A 16,257-nucleotide genomic window follows, 5' to 3' on the forward strand; every position below is an offset into this window, starting at 1 on the left:
GCTACCGTTGCCATCACCCGGTTTGAATCAAGCTCTCGCTGTTTCGAGTTCGATTTCAGCTCCAGTACTGAGCGTCACTACTGCCTTTGGATTTTTTGAATCCAGCGGAGTAAATGGGAGACGTTTCCTGGAGCGTGTGCCCGCGGAGCACGCCACCGTTTCGTACCACAAAGCTGCGCTCAAGAGTTACTCCTCCAGAGTGCGCCCCCGCTCCCTTAACTGCCCGAGTTACGTGAAGTGCTTGCCTCAGAGAATTCAGAGCCGAGTGAATGAAGGCGTGGCAGCGAATCGTTCATGACCTCACCTCACCGCCAAGTAAACTCTTCCAGGGAAGCGGAGCACGTACTATACGGGCTGGTAGTAGCAGAGCGGAGCGGGCTGCGAAGAGGAGTAATCGTGAACCCCACGGTTGTAGTAAAAGCAGGGACCGAATTCAAAAAAAATGGGCAGTGTTTCTGTGCGCCCTGCCGCTTCTGCTCTCCAGCTCACAGCCAGCGCTTCCTGTGCCGCCCATCACTCGCTCACCCGCTGCCACGGCCACCCTACATAAACCCCGGCACTCGCCCCCTCTGGCTGCCACGACACTTCACTCTACTGTCTCCCCTCCTCCCCCACTTCTCTCTTCCAAATCAAAATCAAATCCAGCCAGCTCTACAGTAGCCAGTTCTTCGTTTTCCTACCCGAGCGAGAGCTTATCTGAGAGCCAGAGCGACACCTCATGACGAGGGGCCTCGCGAGCGTCCCGTTCCTCTTCTTCTTCGCGCTGCCGCTCCTGGCCGCGTGCAATGGACAGCAGCAGGTGCGGAAGAACTACGTGGTGCATCTGGAGCCGCGGGAGGAGGGCAGCACGGGCCCGGTCGAGCAGTGGCACCGCTCCTTCCTGCCGGAGGCGGCCGCCACGCCGGACTCGGCATCGGATGCCGCTGCCGGCGACGGGCCGAGGATCATTTACTCGTACAGCCACGTGCTGTCGGGGTTCGCGGCGCGGCTCAGCGACGAGGAGGCCGAGCAGCTGCGGAACAAGGCAGGGTGCGTGCGTCTGTACCCGGAGGAATTCCTGCCGCTCGCCACCACCCACTCGCCGGGGTTCCTCGGCCTCCACCTCGGCAAGGACGGGTTCTGGAGCCGCTCCGGGTTCGGCAAGGGCGTCGTCATCGGGCTCCTGGACACCGGCATCCTCCCGAGCCACCCGTCCTTCGGCGACGCCGGCATGCCGCCGCCCCCGAAGAAGTGGAAGGGCGCGTGCGAGTTCACGGCCGTCGCCGGGACCGGTGGCTGCAACAACAAGGTCATCGGGGCGCGCGCGTTCGGCAGCGCGTCCGTGAACTCGACGGCTCCCCCCGTGGACGACGCCGGCCACGGCACGCACACGGCCAGCACGGCGGCCGGCAACTTCGTCCAGAACGCCGACGTGCGCGGCAACGCGCACGGGACCGCGTCCGGCATGGCGCCGCACGCGCACCTGGCCATCTACAAGGTGTGCTCCCGCAGCCGCTGCTCCATCATGGACGTCGTCGCCGGGCTCGACGCCGCCGTGAAGGACGGCGTCGACGTGATCTCCTTCTCCATCGACGCCTCGGACGGCGCGCAGTTCAACTACGACCTCGTGGCCGTGGCCACGTATAAGGCCATGGAGCACGGCATCTTCGTCAGCGCCGCGGCCGGCAATGCTGGGCCTGTCGCCGGCTCCGTGGGCAACAGCGCGCCGTGGATGCTGACCGTCGCGGCGGGCACCACGGACCGCGCGATACGCACCACCGTGACGCTCGGCAACGGCGAGAAGCTCGAGGGCGAGTCCCTCTTCCAGCCCCGGAACAACACCGCCGGCCGCCCGCTGCCGCTCGTGTTCCCGGGCGCGTACGGCGACCCGGACGCCCGCGCATGTACCACCCTCCCCGACACGGTGAGCGGCAAGATCGTCCTCTGCGAGAGCCGTGGCATCGGGGAGCACGTCGCGCAGGGGCAGACGGTGAACGCGTACAACGGCGCCGGCATGGTCCTGATGAACAAGGCCACGGAAGGGTACACCACCTTCGCCGACGCGCACGTGCTGCCGGCGTCGCACGTGAGCTACGCCGCGGGAGCGAAGCTCACCGCGTACCTCAAATCGACCCCGAAACCCACGGCGAGCATCACGTTCAAAGGCACGGTCATGGGCTCGTCCCCGGCGCCGGCCGTGGCTTTCTTCTCGTCCCGCGGGCCGAGCAAGGCCAGCCCGGGCATCCTGAAGCCGGACATCACGGGGCCCGGGATGAACATCCTGGCCGCGTGGGCGCCGAGCGAGATGCACCCGGAGTTCGCCGACGACGCCAGCCTCCCCTTCTTCATGGAGTCCGGCACGTCCATGTCCGCGCCGCACCTGAGCGGCATCGCCGCCGTCATCAAGTCCCTCCACCCGACCTGGTCGCCCGCGGCGATCCGGTCAGCGCTCATGACCACCTCCGACACGGCGGACCATGCCGGCGTGCCGATCAAGGACGAGCAGTACCGGAAGGCGAGTTCCTACGCCATGGGCGCCGGGTACGTGAACCCGGGGCGCGCCGCGGACCCCGGGCTGGTGTACGACCTCGCCCCCAACGACTACATCCCGTACCTCTGCGGGCTCGGGTACGGGGACGACGGCGTGAGGGAGATCACCCACCGCCGGGTCGCCTGCGCCAAGCTGAAGGCCATCACGGAAGCGGAGCTCAACTACCCGTCGATGGTCGTCAAGCTGCTGTCGCAGCCCATCACCGTCCGCCGCAAGGTGACCAACGTCGGCAACGCGGGCTCGGTGTACACGGCCGTCGTGGACATGCCCAAGGAGGTGTCAGTGACCGTGCGTCCCCCAATGCTGCGATTCACCAGGGCCTACGAGAGGCAGATCTTCACGGTGACGCTGCGGTGGGCCGCCGGGAAGCAGCCGGCCGTGGGCGGCGCCGAGGGGAACCTGCGGTGGGTGTCCCAGGACAAGCTGCACGTCGTCAGGAGCCCCATCGTGATACCGCGGGCCAAGCCTGCGGCCGTCGCCTAGGCTTGCCTTGCCTGGTGTTCAAGGCGTCACCTTTCGCCGGTGCGAAGGACGGAAGGAAGGGGATTAATTTAGACGTGGCCTGCGTACGTGTGCGCGCATGCGTACGTTGCCGCGTGTGACATGGAAAGGTTGTTCGTTTGTATAGGCTGCTGGCGCACGCGGTCGATTTAGGCGTACGCACTGCTACGACGATGACGTTGCAGCCAGCTCGGCTGCAACGCTCATCAATCGGTGCTGCGTGTATGTATATACTGAGAAATAATCCTCGATTTTATTTTAGCTCGTGAAATGCGTCTCGGTCTCTCTGTCTGTCTGACTCTGTTCCATACCTCAACAGAGAAATTTTGCCGTTTCCTTCTGTTCTTGAGGGAAAAGAGAAACGGATCGGGCGTTTCTGTTGCATTGCACGTAGGCAGGGCGACTGGGATAGCTGCTCCCGCCGGTGTTAATTGCTCCCACAACGTTTTAAGATCGACTGGGGTTACAGTACAGTGGCTAATGATCCGACCCAACGCGTTTAGCCTGAAAAACGGAGGCTTTATTTAGCATTTAGATTTGCAGTACAGCTACAGAGATCACAGAGATCACGGATATATTCACCACAGGACGGACGGGTGCAGTAAAACAGTGAGGCAGTGCTCGAGCGCCGGCAGCCGTGTTGCCAGCCAGGAAGCGCCACAGGACGAGGAGTAAACAAACGTGTGGGTTTTAATGAGGGACGCAACATAGCAGGGAGATGAGCAGTGTGCTGTGTGCCTATCTAGCTAGCCTGCCTGCCTGCCTGCGTCAATTAAACAAGACGCGTTCGTGCTGACTTTATTTCATACTACGTCTCTGCATTGTACAAGGGCCATTAAATCCTCGTTTAAGGCTATTTCCTGCTGGAGTAGCAGCAGAAGCAGTACTGCAGCAGTAGCAGTAGTATTGCTAGGTTCACCCTTTTCTTTTTCCTTTTTGAAAGTTCACGCTAGGATGATGACGACACAGAAAATAAAATTTTCTTTCCCTAGCCTGCCTGTGGGGGGTTCATTTGCTTGCTGTGAGCACCGTGCTGCACACACTCACACAAAAGCTGGGCGCCTGCCTGACGCGGCAACTGAAGCAGTCACACTGTTCCTACGTACATTGTTCCATCCGTAGATTCTCTAACAAAAAAAAAAGGATTCTTCCGTACGCTCTCTGTGAAAGCCGCACTATCGGTTTCACGGTACAAATAATCCGCTGAAATTTTACAGTGTCGCAAGGCAGATTACTTGATCTCACCGTTCAGAGTTAGTGTTGCTCCTAAGATGCAGTTTCTTCAGACAGCATAGTAATCAAGTGTACAGTAACGGAGTACTTTGGTGGGTAAGATCTAACTACCGTCTGTTTATTCACCTCAGAGTTTGTTACCTGATCAAGTGTATGTTTGCTCAATTGGTGTACTCCTATATTGATTTATTTTGAACACTTGTACTGACCGAGTGTCATTCATGGAGCCGCTGATTTAGACTCCAGTCTCCAAGGGCGCAACGCATCCATCCCTCCATGAACTTTAAGTGGCTGTCGTCTAAAGAGAAGCTTCCTTTTTGCCACGATAGAATTTCTGTCGCTGTTCCGTTCGCTTTCAAGACATTCCTCTCATCCCCTGCTTAACTTTGAAAGCGGATCCCAGTTGGGCACGAGACGTCAAGCGATGGCGACAAATTAAAACGGGGGGTTGGTTTGTTTCATGGTGAAGTACTGAAGTGAGAGGTTGCAATTTTTAACAAAGTCTGAGTTGGACGTCACTGGCTCGCTCGCCCATCTAGAAAGGCGGGAACACACAAGCAGATAGTAAAAAGAGAAACACATCAGATGCGTACAAGCCACTGCACGCACTAGTTTGCTTTCTGTCCGTCCCGGCTCTCTCCACTGGCACGCACGATCGCCCATGATCAGATTAAACGGCACCACTAGTACATCAGTGCGGTGATCGGAGTATCTGCAAAAAAAGAAGGAAGTTATCGTCTTCAGGGAAAGGTTTACGCTTCCATGCCCGCCCGTTCTCTTGCTGACAGTAGCTTGCGACGAAAAGGCAGCACCACGGTCCACGTACAAGAACACTTACGGCCACTCTGAAAACATTCAAGAAAACGCGGGGCGCCGGCCGATATCAGCAACACGAGCGCTGCAGGCGTGTAGGTTTAGCAGTATGTTACTATGTATTGGTATGTATCTCTGGTAAGTTATAACTATGGAGTCGAGCCACGGGTTGTTGTACGCTGTAGATGTGAGAGCCTGGGGCCAGGCTCTGGCTTGTCTGTAGTGTGGGCTAGGCGGGCGGATGAGTGGACCACGGGATGAACAGGTCGTGTTCGGCTGCTGCTGCCGCTGCTCTCGTGCGTGCGTGTAATCCTGGCCGTACTACCGGCGGGCGGATAAGCAAGGAGAGAGAGCCGGAATGGCGTCAGGGAAGATGTTGACGAATCAAACGAAATCGAGTCGGGCGTACGCATGCACGCACGGGCGGCGCCAGCGCGTCATCCACTGATCCGTGCACCGTGCTGCTGCCACGACGGTCCCACCCGCGCTGTGCGGTGCAGTGCAGCTGTGCGTTCCAGGACACCAGGACAGAAACAAAACGTGCCAAGCGGCGCCCTCCTGTTTTCAAATCCAGACTTCCAGAGAGGGAAGAGAGAGACTGCTCAATGGTCTTTGCTTCTTCTTCTGCACACGGGCTGGCTTCAACGCAGTTTCCAGTTCCAGCCCAGGCCCAGTAGGCCACGTAGGAGTAACATGGGCCCTGGAGACGTACCAGAATCGCTGTTTCCCGCCCAATTAAATCGTCCCGACCACCATGCATGCATGCACCCCCTAGTCCCTACATTTCAGGACGGAAAGCAGCGATCCAGCAGCACAGACGCAGCGAACAACGGGCCGGAGGAGTAGGGCGGACACAAGAGCTAGCGACACTCACGGCCGAGCAAGCAAAGCATGCAGACGCTACGCGTGGGGAGATCACCGGAGTGAGGCTGGTAACATCCACCAACGGACGACGACCACACCGGCTCATCATCGGACGGACGATCGACGATGTCGGACGAAGACGACGACGGCGGCAGCAGGATGCCGGGGGACGACGCGACGACGTCGTCCCACCGGCCGGTCCGGCTCCACGGCAGCCTGGACATCTGGATCCACGAGGCCCGGAACCTGCCAAACAAGGACATCGTCTCCAACACCATGGGCGGCCTGCTGGGCTTCTCGGCCTGCTCCTCCCCCACCGGCGCTCCTTCCACCAGCGACCCCTACGTCACCGTCCAGCTCGCCTCCGCCACCGTCGCCCGGACCTACGTCATCCAGGACGACGAGAACCCGTCCTGGTCACAGCACTTCCTCGTCCCCGTCGCCCACTCCACCCCCGCCGTCAGCTTCGTCGTCAAGGACAGCGACGTCTTTGGCGCCGAGCTCATCGGGGCCGTCGCGATCCCCGCCGAGCTCCTGCTCGGCGGGGAACGGCTCGAGGGTGCGTACCTGCTGCTCGAGCCGTCGGGGAAGCCGTGCGCGCCCTGCGCCATGCTCAGGCTCTCCGTGCAGTATGTCCCCGCGGCCCGGCTCACCATGTATCACCACGGGGTCACCGCTGGCCCGGACTTCCCTGGCGTGCCCAACACGTATTTCCCGTTGAGGCGTGGCGGGAGGGTCACGCTGTACCAGGACGCCCACGTGCCTGACGACGGGTGCTTGCCGGAGATCAAGCTCGGGGATGACCGTGGCGGCGCGTCGCCGATGTGTTACAGGCACGGGCAGTGCTGGCGGGATTTATACGACGCCGTGTCGAAGGCGACGAAGCTTGTTTATATCACCGGATGGTCGGTGTTCCACACGATACATTTGGTTAGGGACGGTGATGTCGGTGGGGAGAAGGCGAGGTCGCTGGGCGATCTGCTCAAGAGGAAGTCGCAGGAGGGGGTCAGGGTGCTGCTGCTCGTCTGGGATGATCCGACCTCCAGGAGCGTCCTTGGTATCCAGATGGTATATGTTGCATTTCTATACATGCTTTTTTTTGAGCTGTTTCTATATGTGCTTGGTTTAACTGAATTCTGCTCCAAACTTTGGGTTCATTTGATGATGTCATGATTAGGAAAACTTTGGACTGAGAGATTTGTTTGGAATATATTTTTGTCCATGTAAATTATGACATTATAATTGTCATGTGTAGGAAGGTTACATGGGTACACGGGATGAGGAGACACGGAGGTTTTTCAGGCATTCTTCGGTTCAGATACTGCTCTGCCCAAGAGCTGCTGGGAAAAGGCACAGCTGGGTGAAGCAACAGGTTGTACTAGTTCTATTCATTCAACTTAACAAATAAACTCTTATAATGTCACAGCATCCACCGCCACACAATTTCCACTTTCTCTGGGTCAATGTACTGATGGTGGTAACTACTGGAAACCAGGAGACAGGAACCATTTTTACTCACCATCAGAAAACGGTGATTGTGGATGCCGATGCCGGAAATGGTAAACGGAAAATAGTTGCTTTCGTCGGAGGACTTGATTTGTGTGGCGGCCGATATGATACTCCAAGGCACCCACTATTTCGCACTCTTCAGACATTGCACAAGGATGATTATTATAACCCAAACTTCGCGGTGAGGATTGCTCTTCTGTTGCCTTGGAACAATCTCTGATCTTTACTGTGCTAGCAACGACAAAAGTAAAGAACTGAACTTTGCTGGATTTTCATGTGTCACTTCCAAGTCTAAGTATGTGTCGATTTTATGCAGGTACTTGATGCCCGTGGCCCGAGAGAACCATGGCATGATTTGCATTCCAAGATTGATGGTCCAGCAGCTTTTGATGTCCTGAAAAACTTTGAGGAGCGCTGGTTAAAGGCGTCCAAACGCAGCGGAGCTAAGAAGTTATCAAAAGCATGTAATGATACATTGCTCTGGATCGAGAGGATACCTGAGATTGTAGCTATTGACGATGAAATCTATGCAAGTGACAGAGATCCAGAAAGATGGGATGTTCAGGTATGATTGCTAGTAGTCTATTGCCATAGACTCCTTTTGAGCGATTGAATTTTTTTTACCTTTTGAGTGCAGATCTTCCGATCTATTGATTCAAACTCTGTCAAAGCTTTTCCAAAAGATCCACGAGAAGCAACCAGTAAGGTAACCGAAATACAGTTTTCACAGCACCATATTATGTTCACAACTTGATATCATCTTTACCTGAGATAAGCCTTTTGTTCATGCTGGCAGAATCTTGTTTGCGGGAAAAATGTACTAATCGATACGAGCATACATACAGCTTACGTTACTGCCATCCGAGCAGCCCAACACTTCATATATATTGAAAATCAGTATTTCCTTGGTTCTTCCTTTAACTGGGATTCACACACAGATGTTGGTAAGCATAGAATTAATACCACAGTGTTCTTTTCATCTTATCGCTTCCCAGCTGTCTGAATATTTTCCTGGCCCCTTCATATTTTTCCTACATCATGCCAGCAAGAAATATGCCCAATTTCTTCATAAACCATGACTCTGATATTGTTTTTTTTGCAGGTGCAAATAATTTAATACCAATTGAAATAGCCCTCAAAATTGCTAACAAGATTTATGCAAACGAGAGATTTTCGGCGTATATAATAATTCCAATGTGGCCTGAGGGCAACCCTACTGGTGCTCCTACACAGAGAATTCTGTATTGGCAGGTTAGGTTCTTCATCTCTCTGAGTGCCTCTAATCTTCTTTATTTACTATACTTCCCTCTAAGTGTAGCAACTTCCAATGGTGTAATCCAATTCATATGTCTCGTTTTGTTCATTGTAGAAAAAAACAATGCAAATGATGTATGAGATAATCTATGGGGCTCTGAAAGAAGTAGGCCTGGATGGTAAATATGAGCCACAGGATTACCTCAACTTCTTCTGCCTCGGCAACCGCGAAGCCGAGGAAACTCCTGGCACATCCAGCGGACCATTTTCAGCCAGCAATCCTCAGGCAAGACTGCAATCCATGGCACAATCAATCATGTTTCATCCTGCAGCAAGCTGCTGGTCTTAATTTCTGAAAAAAAATACGCTCAACTCATACTTGATTTTTGTTTCAACACATGTGGCTTTCAGGATCAATCGAGGAAGAACAGGAGATTCATGGTGTACGTGCACTCCAAGGGCATGATCGTGGACGACGAGTACGTGATCATCGGGTCGGCCAACATCAACCAGAGGTCCATGGAAGGGACCCGGGACACCGAGATCGCCATGGGCGCGTACCAGCCCCAGTACACCTGGGCCAACATGCTCTCTGCCCCCCGCGGACAGGCAACCAATCCCCTCAATCAAACCCCCAATTCGACAGATCACACCTCTAGTAGGGTTCGTGCGCAACCCCCGGCTGAATCCACACTCTCTTTTGTACCTGCAGATCTACGGGTACAGGATGTCGCTGTGGGCGGAGCACATGGGGGCGGTGGAGGAGGGGTTCGAGCGGCCGGAGAGCGTGGAGTGCGTGCGGCGGGTGCGGGGGATCGGGGAGGAGAACTGGAGAAGGTTCGTGTCGGAGGAGGAGGAGGTGAGGGAGTTGAGGGGGCACCTGCTCAAGTACCCCGTCGGCGTCGACCGAGAGGGGAAGGTGGCGCCGCTGCCCGGCTGCGCCGCGTTCCCGGACCTCGGCGGCAACATCTGCGGCTCCTTCCTCAACATCCAGGAGAATCTCACCATATGACTATATGAGCGGGAATGTCTGCGGATCATTTTGTACCGAGTAGTTCTTTTGTTTTAGAAAGCGATGAGAATATCAAATTTCCCCTTTTTTATGTGTATTTTGCTGGATCCTCTGCTGCTAGGATAGAGTAGAAGAAGAAACGCTGTTAAAAAAAAGAGAGAGTAGAAGAAGAATTCAAAGGTTGTTCTGATGCCGTTGTGCGATGTTTTCTTAACAGGGCGTGCAAGCCGTCGGTGGGTACTGTATGAGTGGCGTGTATATGACTAAGAAAAGAAAATTAGTCCCAGATCAAAGTTCAAATTATCACAATTTAGCAAAAAAAATAATATGTTCAAGCCCCAGCCCATGCCTCCCTTGGCTCGGGCTTGTCTCCGCCTCTGTATTGTATGGAGATTGACTGAATATCTAATTATGTGAAAAATGGTTGTTAATTAATAGAGAAAGAAAAGAATATAAAATTGATTTTTTTCTATAAAAGTATATTTAATGGTGGCACTTGATTTTAGAATTTTGGTGACAGTATACTTGCAAAAATAATTATCGTCCTTGTGGTGTAAATTTTTTTTTGTCGCAGTTATACTTGTGTCTAAGTTGAACATTTTGTATCTTTTGCACTGGGTACGTATACGTGTTCATGTTTTACACACGCATATATAGTTTTTTTTTAAGATTCAACTCAAGCACTTACCTTAGACGTGTACAAAGTTAATTCACGCTGAAAATTCTCTTAAAATTTCATTTGTTTTGAGCGTTCTCTTAAAATTTTATTTTGTTATTAGTAGGAGTATTAACATTTCCTGGCTGTGGCTGACCCAACCGGCCTGGGTCCAAGTCCAACCCGCACCTGCTAGCTTCACAGCCTGATGCCACCACCGGCATCGAGCCGAAAGAGGCGACCACCCATGGACCAACCCGCGGCGGTCGGGGACGGCGCTCCGCAGAAGAAATCCTCCGCGGCCAAGAAGGCGAAGAAAGGCGGCGCCAGCAGCAGCGGCGGCGGCGGCGGGGCATGGCCGGCGATAAAGCCCAAGAAGGACCTCCAGATCAATCGCCTCAAGGGCACCCAGCTCCTCACCGTAAGCCACCCCCCTCTTTTGACCCAATTAAGTTAGGTATTCCGTGTTCCGCCTACCCCGTGTTTGCTTCCGTCGTCCTGTAGCTCGATCTGTTGCTGCTGGGTGTGGATTACTATCTAGCACCGACGACGCTGCTGAGCAGCATATAGGAGCGACTATTATGCTGTACCCAATTTTGCCATGCCACTACTGGAAAAAAAAATGCTAGCTAGCTAGCAAGTGCGGGTAGATTAACTATATTATGCGATAAGTAATTATATGATGTGATATATCTCTCGGACACCAAGGAGCTGTTTTCTGAAAGATGACATTGATCTAGAGTGATCTTCTAGACTTGTAGTTCGATGAGGAATGAATGGTACAAGACTAGAAGAAGGCTCCTAAATTGGCATGACATTGTGTTGAATTTACCTTTAGTTGATCGTGTTACTTATGGGCCACTTACACACTTGACATAGGTCCTGAATTTCCTCACTTCTGCTGAGGCGAAGGCTTTCGTCGATGCCGCTGAATCTATGGGCTTCACGCACCAGGGCAGCCTTGGGCCGCTCAAGGGGGAGGCTTATAGAGATAATGACCGGATATCTGTCACAGATCCCTTGCTTGCTCAAACCATGTGGGAATCAGGGATAAACAGAATATTCTTGGATATCAACATCGCCGGCAAAGTAGCAACCGGCTTAAATCCAAATATCAGATTTTACAGGTATATACTATTAGTGTCTGAACAGAGATCTGATGTGTTAGTATTGCACTGTTGGACATGTTTAGTTGCTGAACATTGTTGCTTACAGGTACGTTGAAGGTCAACGCTTTGGCAGGCACATTGATGAGAGCGTCAACCTTGGGGATGGTTGTAGGACACAATATACATTGTTGATATACCTTTCTGGTAAGGGAAGCGCAAAAGATTCACAAGCTCTTGTTGGAGGGGAGACTGTCTTCTATGATCACCGGGGAGGAATTGTTGCTGAGGTACTTACTGACTCCAAGTTTATTTCTCAACCATTTCCTCTCTTGTGGAAAACTGGTGCTAGTGGTAAGGATACACATTATGCCATGTGTTTCTGTTTGTCGCACATATTAATTTATCTGGTAGTGAAGATTGAAATCAATTTGCACACACGTAGACATCTGATTAGCTGTTATCCATACAAGTGGAAATGGAGAAGTATGTCAAGAAACAGTGTGAGATTCACAAATTTACTGTATGATGACTGAATTCTCTTGGGTTATTAATTACCTCGTATTAGATTGTAGAAAACCGAAGAGATCATACATGGTTCCCAGTTATGAGATATCCCATTTGAGAAGATGTGTGAAAAATCTGTGAAACCGACAGTTTTGTTCTTGCATAATTATATCTTGTCACTTCCCTCTTAATGATGCTGCCACTGCCAAGCTGTTGTTAATCTCAGGTTACGTGCATGTAGGTTGCTCCAGTGCAAGGTATGGCTCTACTCCACCTACATGGTGCCAGATGCATGCTGCACGAAGCCCGCGTTGTCAAAAAGAATGTCAAGTACGTGCTCCGTTCGGATGTTGTATTTGCATAGCTGAATAAGTAATCCAAGGACTCAAGATATTCCATAGCCGTGGAGACAGAAGCCTCACACATAGGGCAAACTTGACAGCTGATTTCTGTTGTATAAGAGATCTGTAAACTGCTGTTGCAATTTTGGAAATGATCTGATATCAAGTTTGTGTTTTAGCTAAAACGTCACTGCATTTGCTGTTAAGGTGTTATTTGTTATCTGCAAAGTTGACTACAGTTACTTTTTAAGCCATTATTACATGCAGCTTGACAGTGAGAAGAAGCGAGCTTAACAAAATCAGAACATCTATTTTTGCTATGCCATGTCCAATAAACCAAATGTATGCCGAACAGCAATCGTGAGCTTGCAAATGATGAACACAAAAGTAACAAAATAACACCAGTTATAAGAACAGAGCAGAACAGTCAGTGACCGTCAGGCGTCCACACATGCACAGAACGACATAGTTATGGTTGAGTAACTAAAAGCGAAATGGCAAACATATCTTGCCTATTCCAACACCACTGTTCTGCTGCAGTCAGGTAACATTTGATATCTACGTAATTTTTATGAATCCGGTGGTCATGGCCCAACACAAAAGTTTAAAAATGGCAGACTTTCTTAACAATAGAAATATAACCCCTATTTTTCCTGGAGCAGAAGCAGCACCAACATTCACACTTCTTCCTTGGATGTCTTGATGAACCTTTTCTTCCTTCGATGTCTGGAGGAACCTTGACAAATGAAAGCTTCCGCTGGTTTTTTGTCACGAGCAGTCGAGCAGGGTAGTGCCAAAGTGAAACAAAAAACTGCAAAATAAAACATGCTCTGAGGGCAATGTAGTACAATGGTTTGATTTTTTATATAATCAGTTTACATTCCAAAGTGTCAACAGTTTATATTGAGTACTGAAAAGATAGAACGTACACCTAGATAGCAAAGTATATTGAAGAGTATTACTTCTTCATGTGCAAGACTGAAAATGCATCCAGATGTAAGTGGGCAAAGCTAGAACAAGTACCTAGATAGCAAGTATATGAAATGTTCCCTCTGTTCCTAAATGTAAGAAGTCCTTTGACAAAGTTTATAGAAAAATCTAAAGAATTTTCTGTACTAGCACTTGCTGCTACAGAATTTCTAAAGAATTTCAGTGACAAGTGGAACTTGAATTGGTCAGATTTCTCTATTTTAGTATGCTGTTACATTATGAGTTTGATTATGCAATCTGGAGCTATATCGTTGTATAATACTTTGTTTTCAAAATATTCTATCTCTGGAATATTGTTTGTAACTATGCTGATGGGAAAGGAGATCAGGGAAATCTAACAAAGAAATTCACGTACTACTGTAAAGGCTGTGGGTGTGTTTTTGCCTTAATTCCAGCCTAACTCAGCCTGAGCCGTTGGATCTCAATTGAACGTCAGAAGCAGCCTCCCATCGCCGCGACTTGGCGCTCACGAGGGGATGAGAGGGGCGTTCGACAGGGATTCTCTATACAAGCAGAATGCGAGTAACTTCGTCTTGGCCCACTTTGGCAGCAGCATCCCCATGCACTTTTCTGTCAATTGATCAGGCAATTGTTTACTATCTTCAATACAATTTTTTTCTTTCACTTTTGTGGTCGATGGTCCTTGTCGCACCAGTGGCACCAGGGGTACCACCGTTGCTCAACGCGTGGGTCGCCTCACTTGCTTCCTGCAAGGACGGCACCCTGGGCAGCGCGGTGCGAGCTGCCCGGGAAGGCACCAGCCCGGCAGGAGCCTGGGAAGGGGGTTGCCGTGGACCAGGACTAGCCGGGCTGCGGGGGTTACCTCGGAAGACAGCGTGAAGATCCCCGTCAGGACGCCCCTCGGGAAGCCCACTTGCCGGGGAGAGTGTTCCCTGGCGCAGGCGTTTACAACAGGGCCGATGCCCAGCAAGCAGAGTATCGACGCCACGTGGCTGCCCGGCAGGTTCCTTTTTTGTAGGGCTGGTCAGAGCGTGGAGTGTGGCACAAGCCGAGCATTAAATGCTTCGACAGGGAGGAGGTTACCCATCTAGTCAACTTATAGTGAGTAGCTTGCAGTGAGTAGCCCGCAGTGAATCTAGGGCACGTGTGGCCCAAGCTACAGCGCGTCTCACCGTGCATGCATGCCAGCGCAGCGAAGGCAGCTGCCTTGGGCCTCTGTTCGACGCGTGTCCTAGGGCGCGGCCCCCATGCAGACTGTGGCACCTGTGGTATCCCCTTGAGTATAAAAGGAGGACCCGCGCCACCGGTCAAGGGGTTCCGATTTTCGAAGGTTAGACTCAAGCGTAGATTGCAATCCTGAGAGATTTAGTCCAGAAGTAGCAAGTAGCCACTTAGCAGAAAGGGAAGAGAGCGCTCGGGGGCTCCCCCGGCAACCTTGTAAACGCTTGTTCATTGGCTAATAAACACTTAGAAGCCGGACGTAGTGTTTTACACCTCCGGGTGGCCCGAACCTGGGTAAACCGACTTGTGCATTGCAGCGCCCGTCATTGGCCTCGCCGGCGATCGCCGGAGCGATCCCCAACGCCCACTGCCGAACCAAAGAGGGGGTGCCTCGCATCCCCGGTGTCTAAGCCCCGGGCTACGACAGTCCTACACACGAACGCACACTTTTTTTTACTTGTCATGCCACCGCACTTTGCCTTTTAAGGAGGTGGGGGGGGGGGGGGGGCAGGGCCCTGCTGGTGTAAACCTCATGTCGATCTCGATGGAGTATAAACACGGAGTAGTAACTGACATTGGGTAGGTTGCCGCGAGCTTTGCTAGACGTCTTTGGTTTGATTTTGGCCTTCCATTTGCTTTTTCCCGATGACATCTTCCTTGCGGATAAGACCGGGGTTGATCCAAAAGAATGCGGCGGAGGCATGTGATCCAATTGTCTCACGAGGGACGCGAGAGTTCAGCCGTCAAGCTTGGATGTAAATTCAAAGTTGCTGGCAGCGGAATGGAAAACCAACGAGTGGTCAAGATCCTGCAACTTGATAGAAGCAACGGAGAGTGCCTCATCAAGCTCTTGAAGTCCTGTTCAATAAACCAGTTGCCGCTGTGTTTCATCATTGCTATGAGCATCTTACTGATAACCTTGAACAGTACCAGGTTTTGGACCGTGCCGTGTTTATGGTCTTTTACTATCTTGTTGAGCTTGTTTTGATAATCCATTGATGCATCTTACAGATAACCCTGAACTGATGAGGATCCAAATCGCTGACGAACGTGCCGTAGATCGTCCCATAAAGGGAAAACAAGGAAGGCAGCAAGGTCGTAGCTGATCTAACTAGTTGCAGAAGGACTGCTTAGGATACATTTTTCTCATGTTTTTGTTTGTTGGTTGCAGAAGAAATTATTTGTATGATCACCTGCAATGAATTTAGCATTCTTAATTAATATAGTCTGGATGGAAGAGGTTAGATAGTTCAAGCGTACTGTGGTGTCAAAAAATGTAAGAAACGAAGGTTCAATAGTAGCATATCTATTATGCCGGTAAGGATTAATTACCTCAGGCATGGCATCGGGTAACTGCTTTGCTTATACCTGCATGGTATTGGTCATCACCCTTGGCGTAATGAGTACATATATGCTCCAGTATTTCAGCTGTGTGTTGCCTGCATGTCTTGTTTTCGTCAGGTCAAATAAGTACTTTAATGAAACAGTGAATCTCCTGAATACGGACAGGTCATACTTGGGCATGGGTGGCCCGGCCCGGCCGGCCCGGCCTGAAGCCCGACGTCCCGCGCCGGGCTCGGGCCTCACTTTCCAGTCCCAAGCCGGGCCCGAAAGCCCGAAAAAAGCCCAAAATGATTAAAAACGGGTATTTTTTAGGAAAAATAGGTATAAAAAATCATTTGTTTATTTCAAAAACAATTATTTTAATTCTTAAATGGCTATTTTCGGGGTTTCGGGCCGGGCCGGGTTCGAGCTTCAGG

At 51.7% G+C, this 16,257-nt stretch overlaps 3 protein-coding genes across 3 annotated transcripts; all 3 read left to right on the forward strand.

The window, feature by feature from the left end:
• The first annotated feature begins 540 nt into the window (after positions 1–540).
• Positions 541–3,302, forward strand: LOC100844239 (subtilisin-like protease SBT1.2). The gene has a single exon (XM_014897804.2). It carries the CDS (start codon positions 719–721, stop codon positions 3,011–3,013), a length of 2,295 nt encoding a protein of 764 aa, XP_014753290.1. The 5' UTR covers positions 541–718; the 3' UTR covers positions 3,014–3,302.
• Positions 3,303–6,067: 2,765 nt separating this feature from the next.
• On the forward strand, positions 6,068–9,930 carry LOC100844538 (phospholipase D beta 1). Its single transcript, XM_003562131.3, has 10 exons — positions 6,068–7,009; positions 7,197–7,313; positions 7,437–7,631; positions 7,767–8,015; positions 8,088–8,156; positions 8,247–8,394; positions 8,553–8,701; positions 8,820–8,990; positions 9,116–9,313; positions 9,417–9,930. The coding sequence occupies exons 1-10, from the start codon at positions 6,068–6,070 to the stop codon at positions 9,714–9,716; spliced, it is 2,538 nt and encodes an 845-aa protein (XP_003562179.1). The 3' UTR covers positions 9,717–9,930.
• A 605-nt stretch (positions 9,931–10,535) lies between these two features.
• Positions 10,536–12,573, forward strand: LOC100845936. Its single transcript, XM_003558909.4, has 4 exons — positions 10,536–10,792; positions 11,251–11,498; positions 11,587–11,767; positions 12,226–12,573. Exons 1-4 carry the CDS (start codon positions 10,580–10,582, stop codon positions 12,346–12,348), a joined length of 765 nt encoding a protein of 254 aa, XP_003558957.1. The 5' UTR covers positions 10,536–10,579; the 3' UTR covers positions 12,349–12,573.
• The last annotated feature ends 3,684 nt before the right edge of the window (positions 12,574–16,257 follow it).

Source organism: Brachypodium distachyon, chromosome 1 (genome assembly GCF_000005505.3).
Source record: "Brachypodium distachyon strain Bd21 chromosome 1, Brachypodium_distachyon_v3.0, whole genome shotgun sequence".
NCBI classification, from domain to species: Eukaryota; Viridiplantae; Streptophyta; class Magnoliopsida; order Poales; family Poaceae; genus Brachypodium; species Brachypodium distachyon.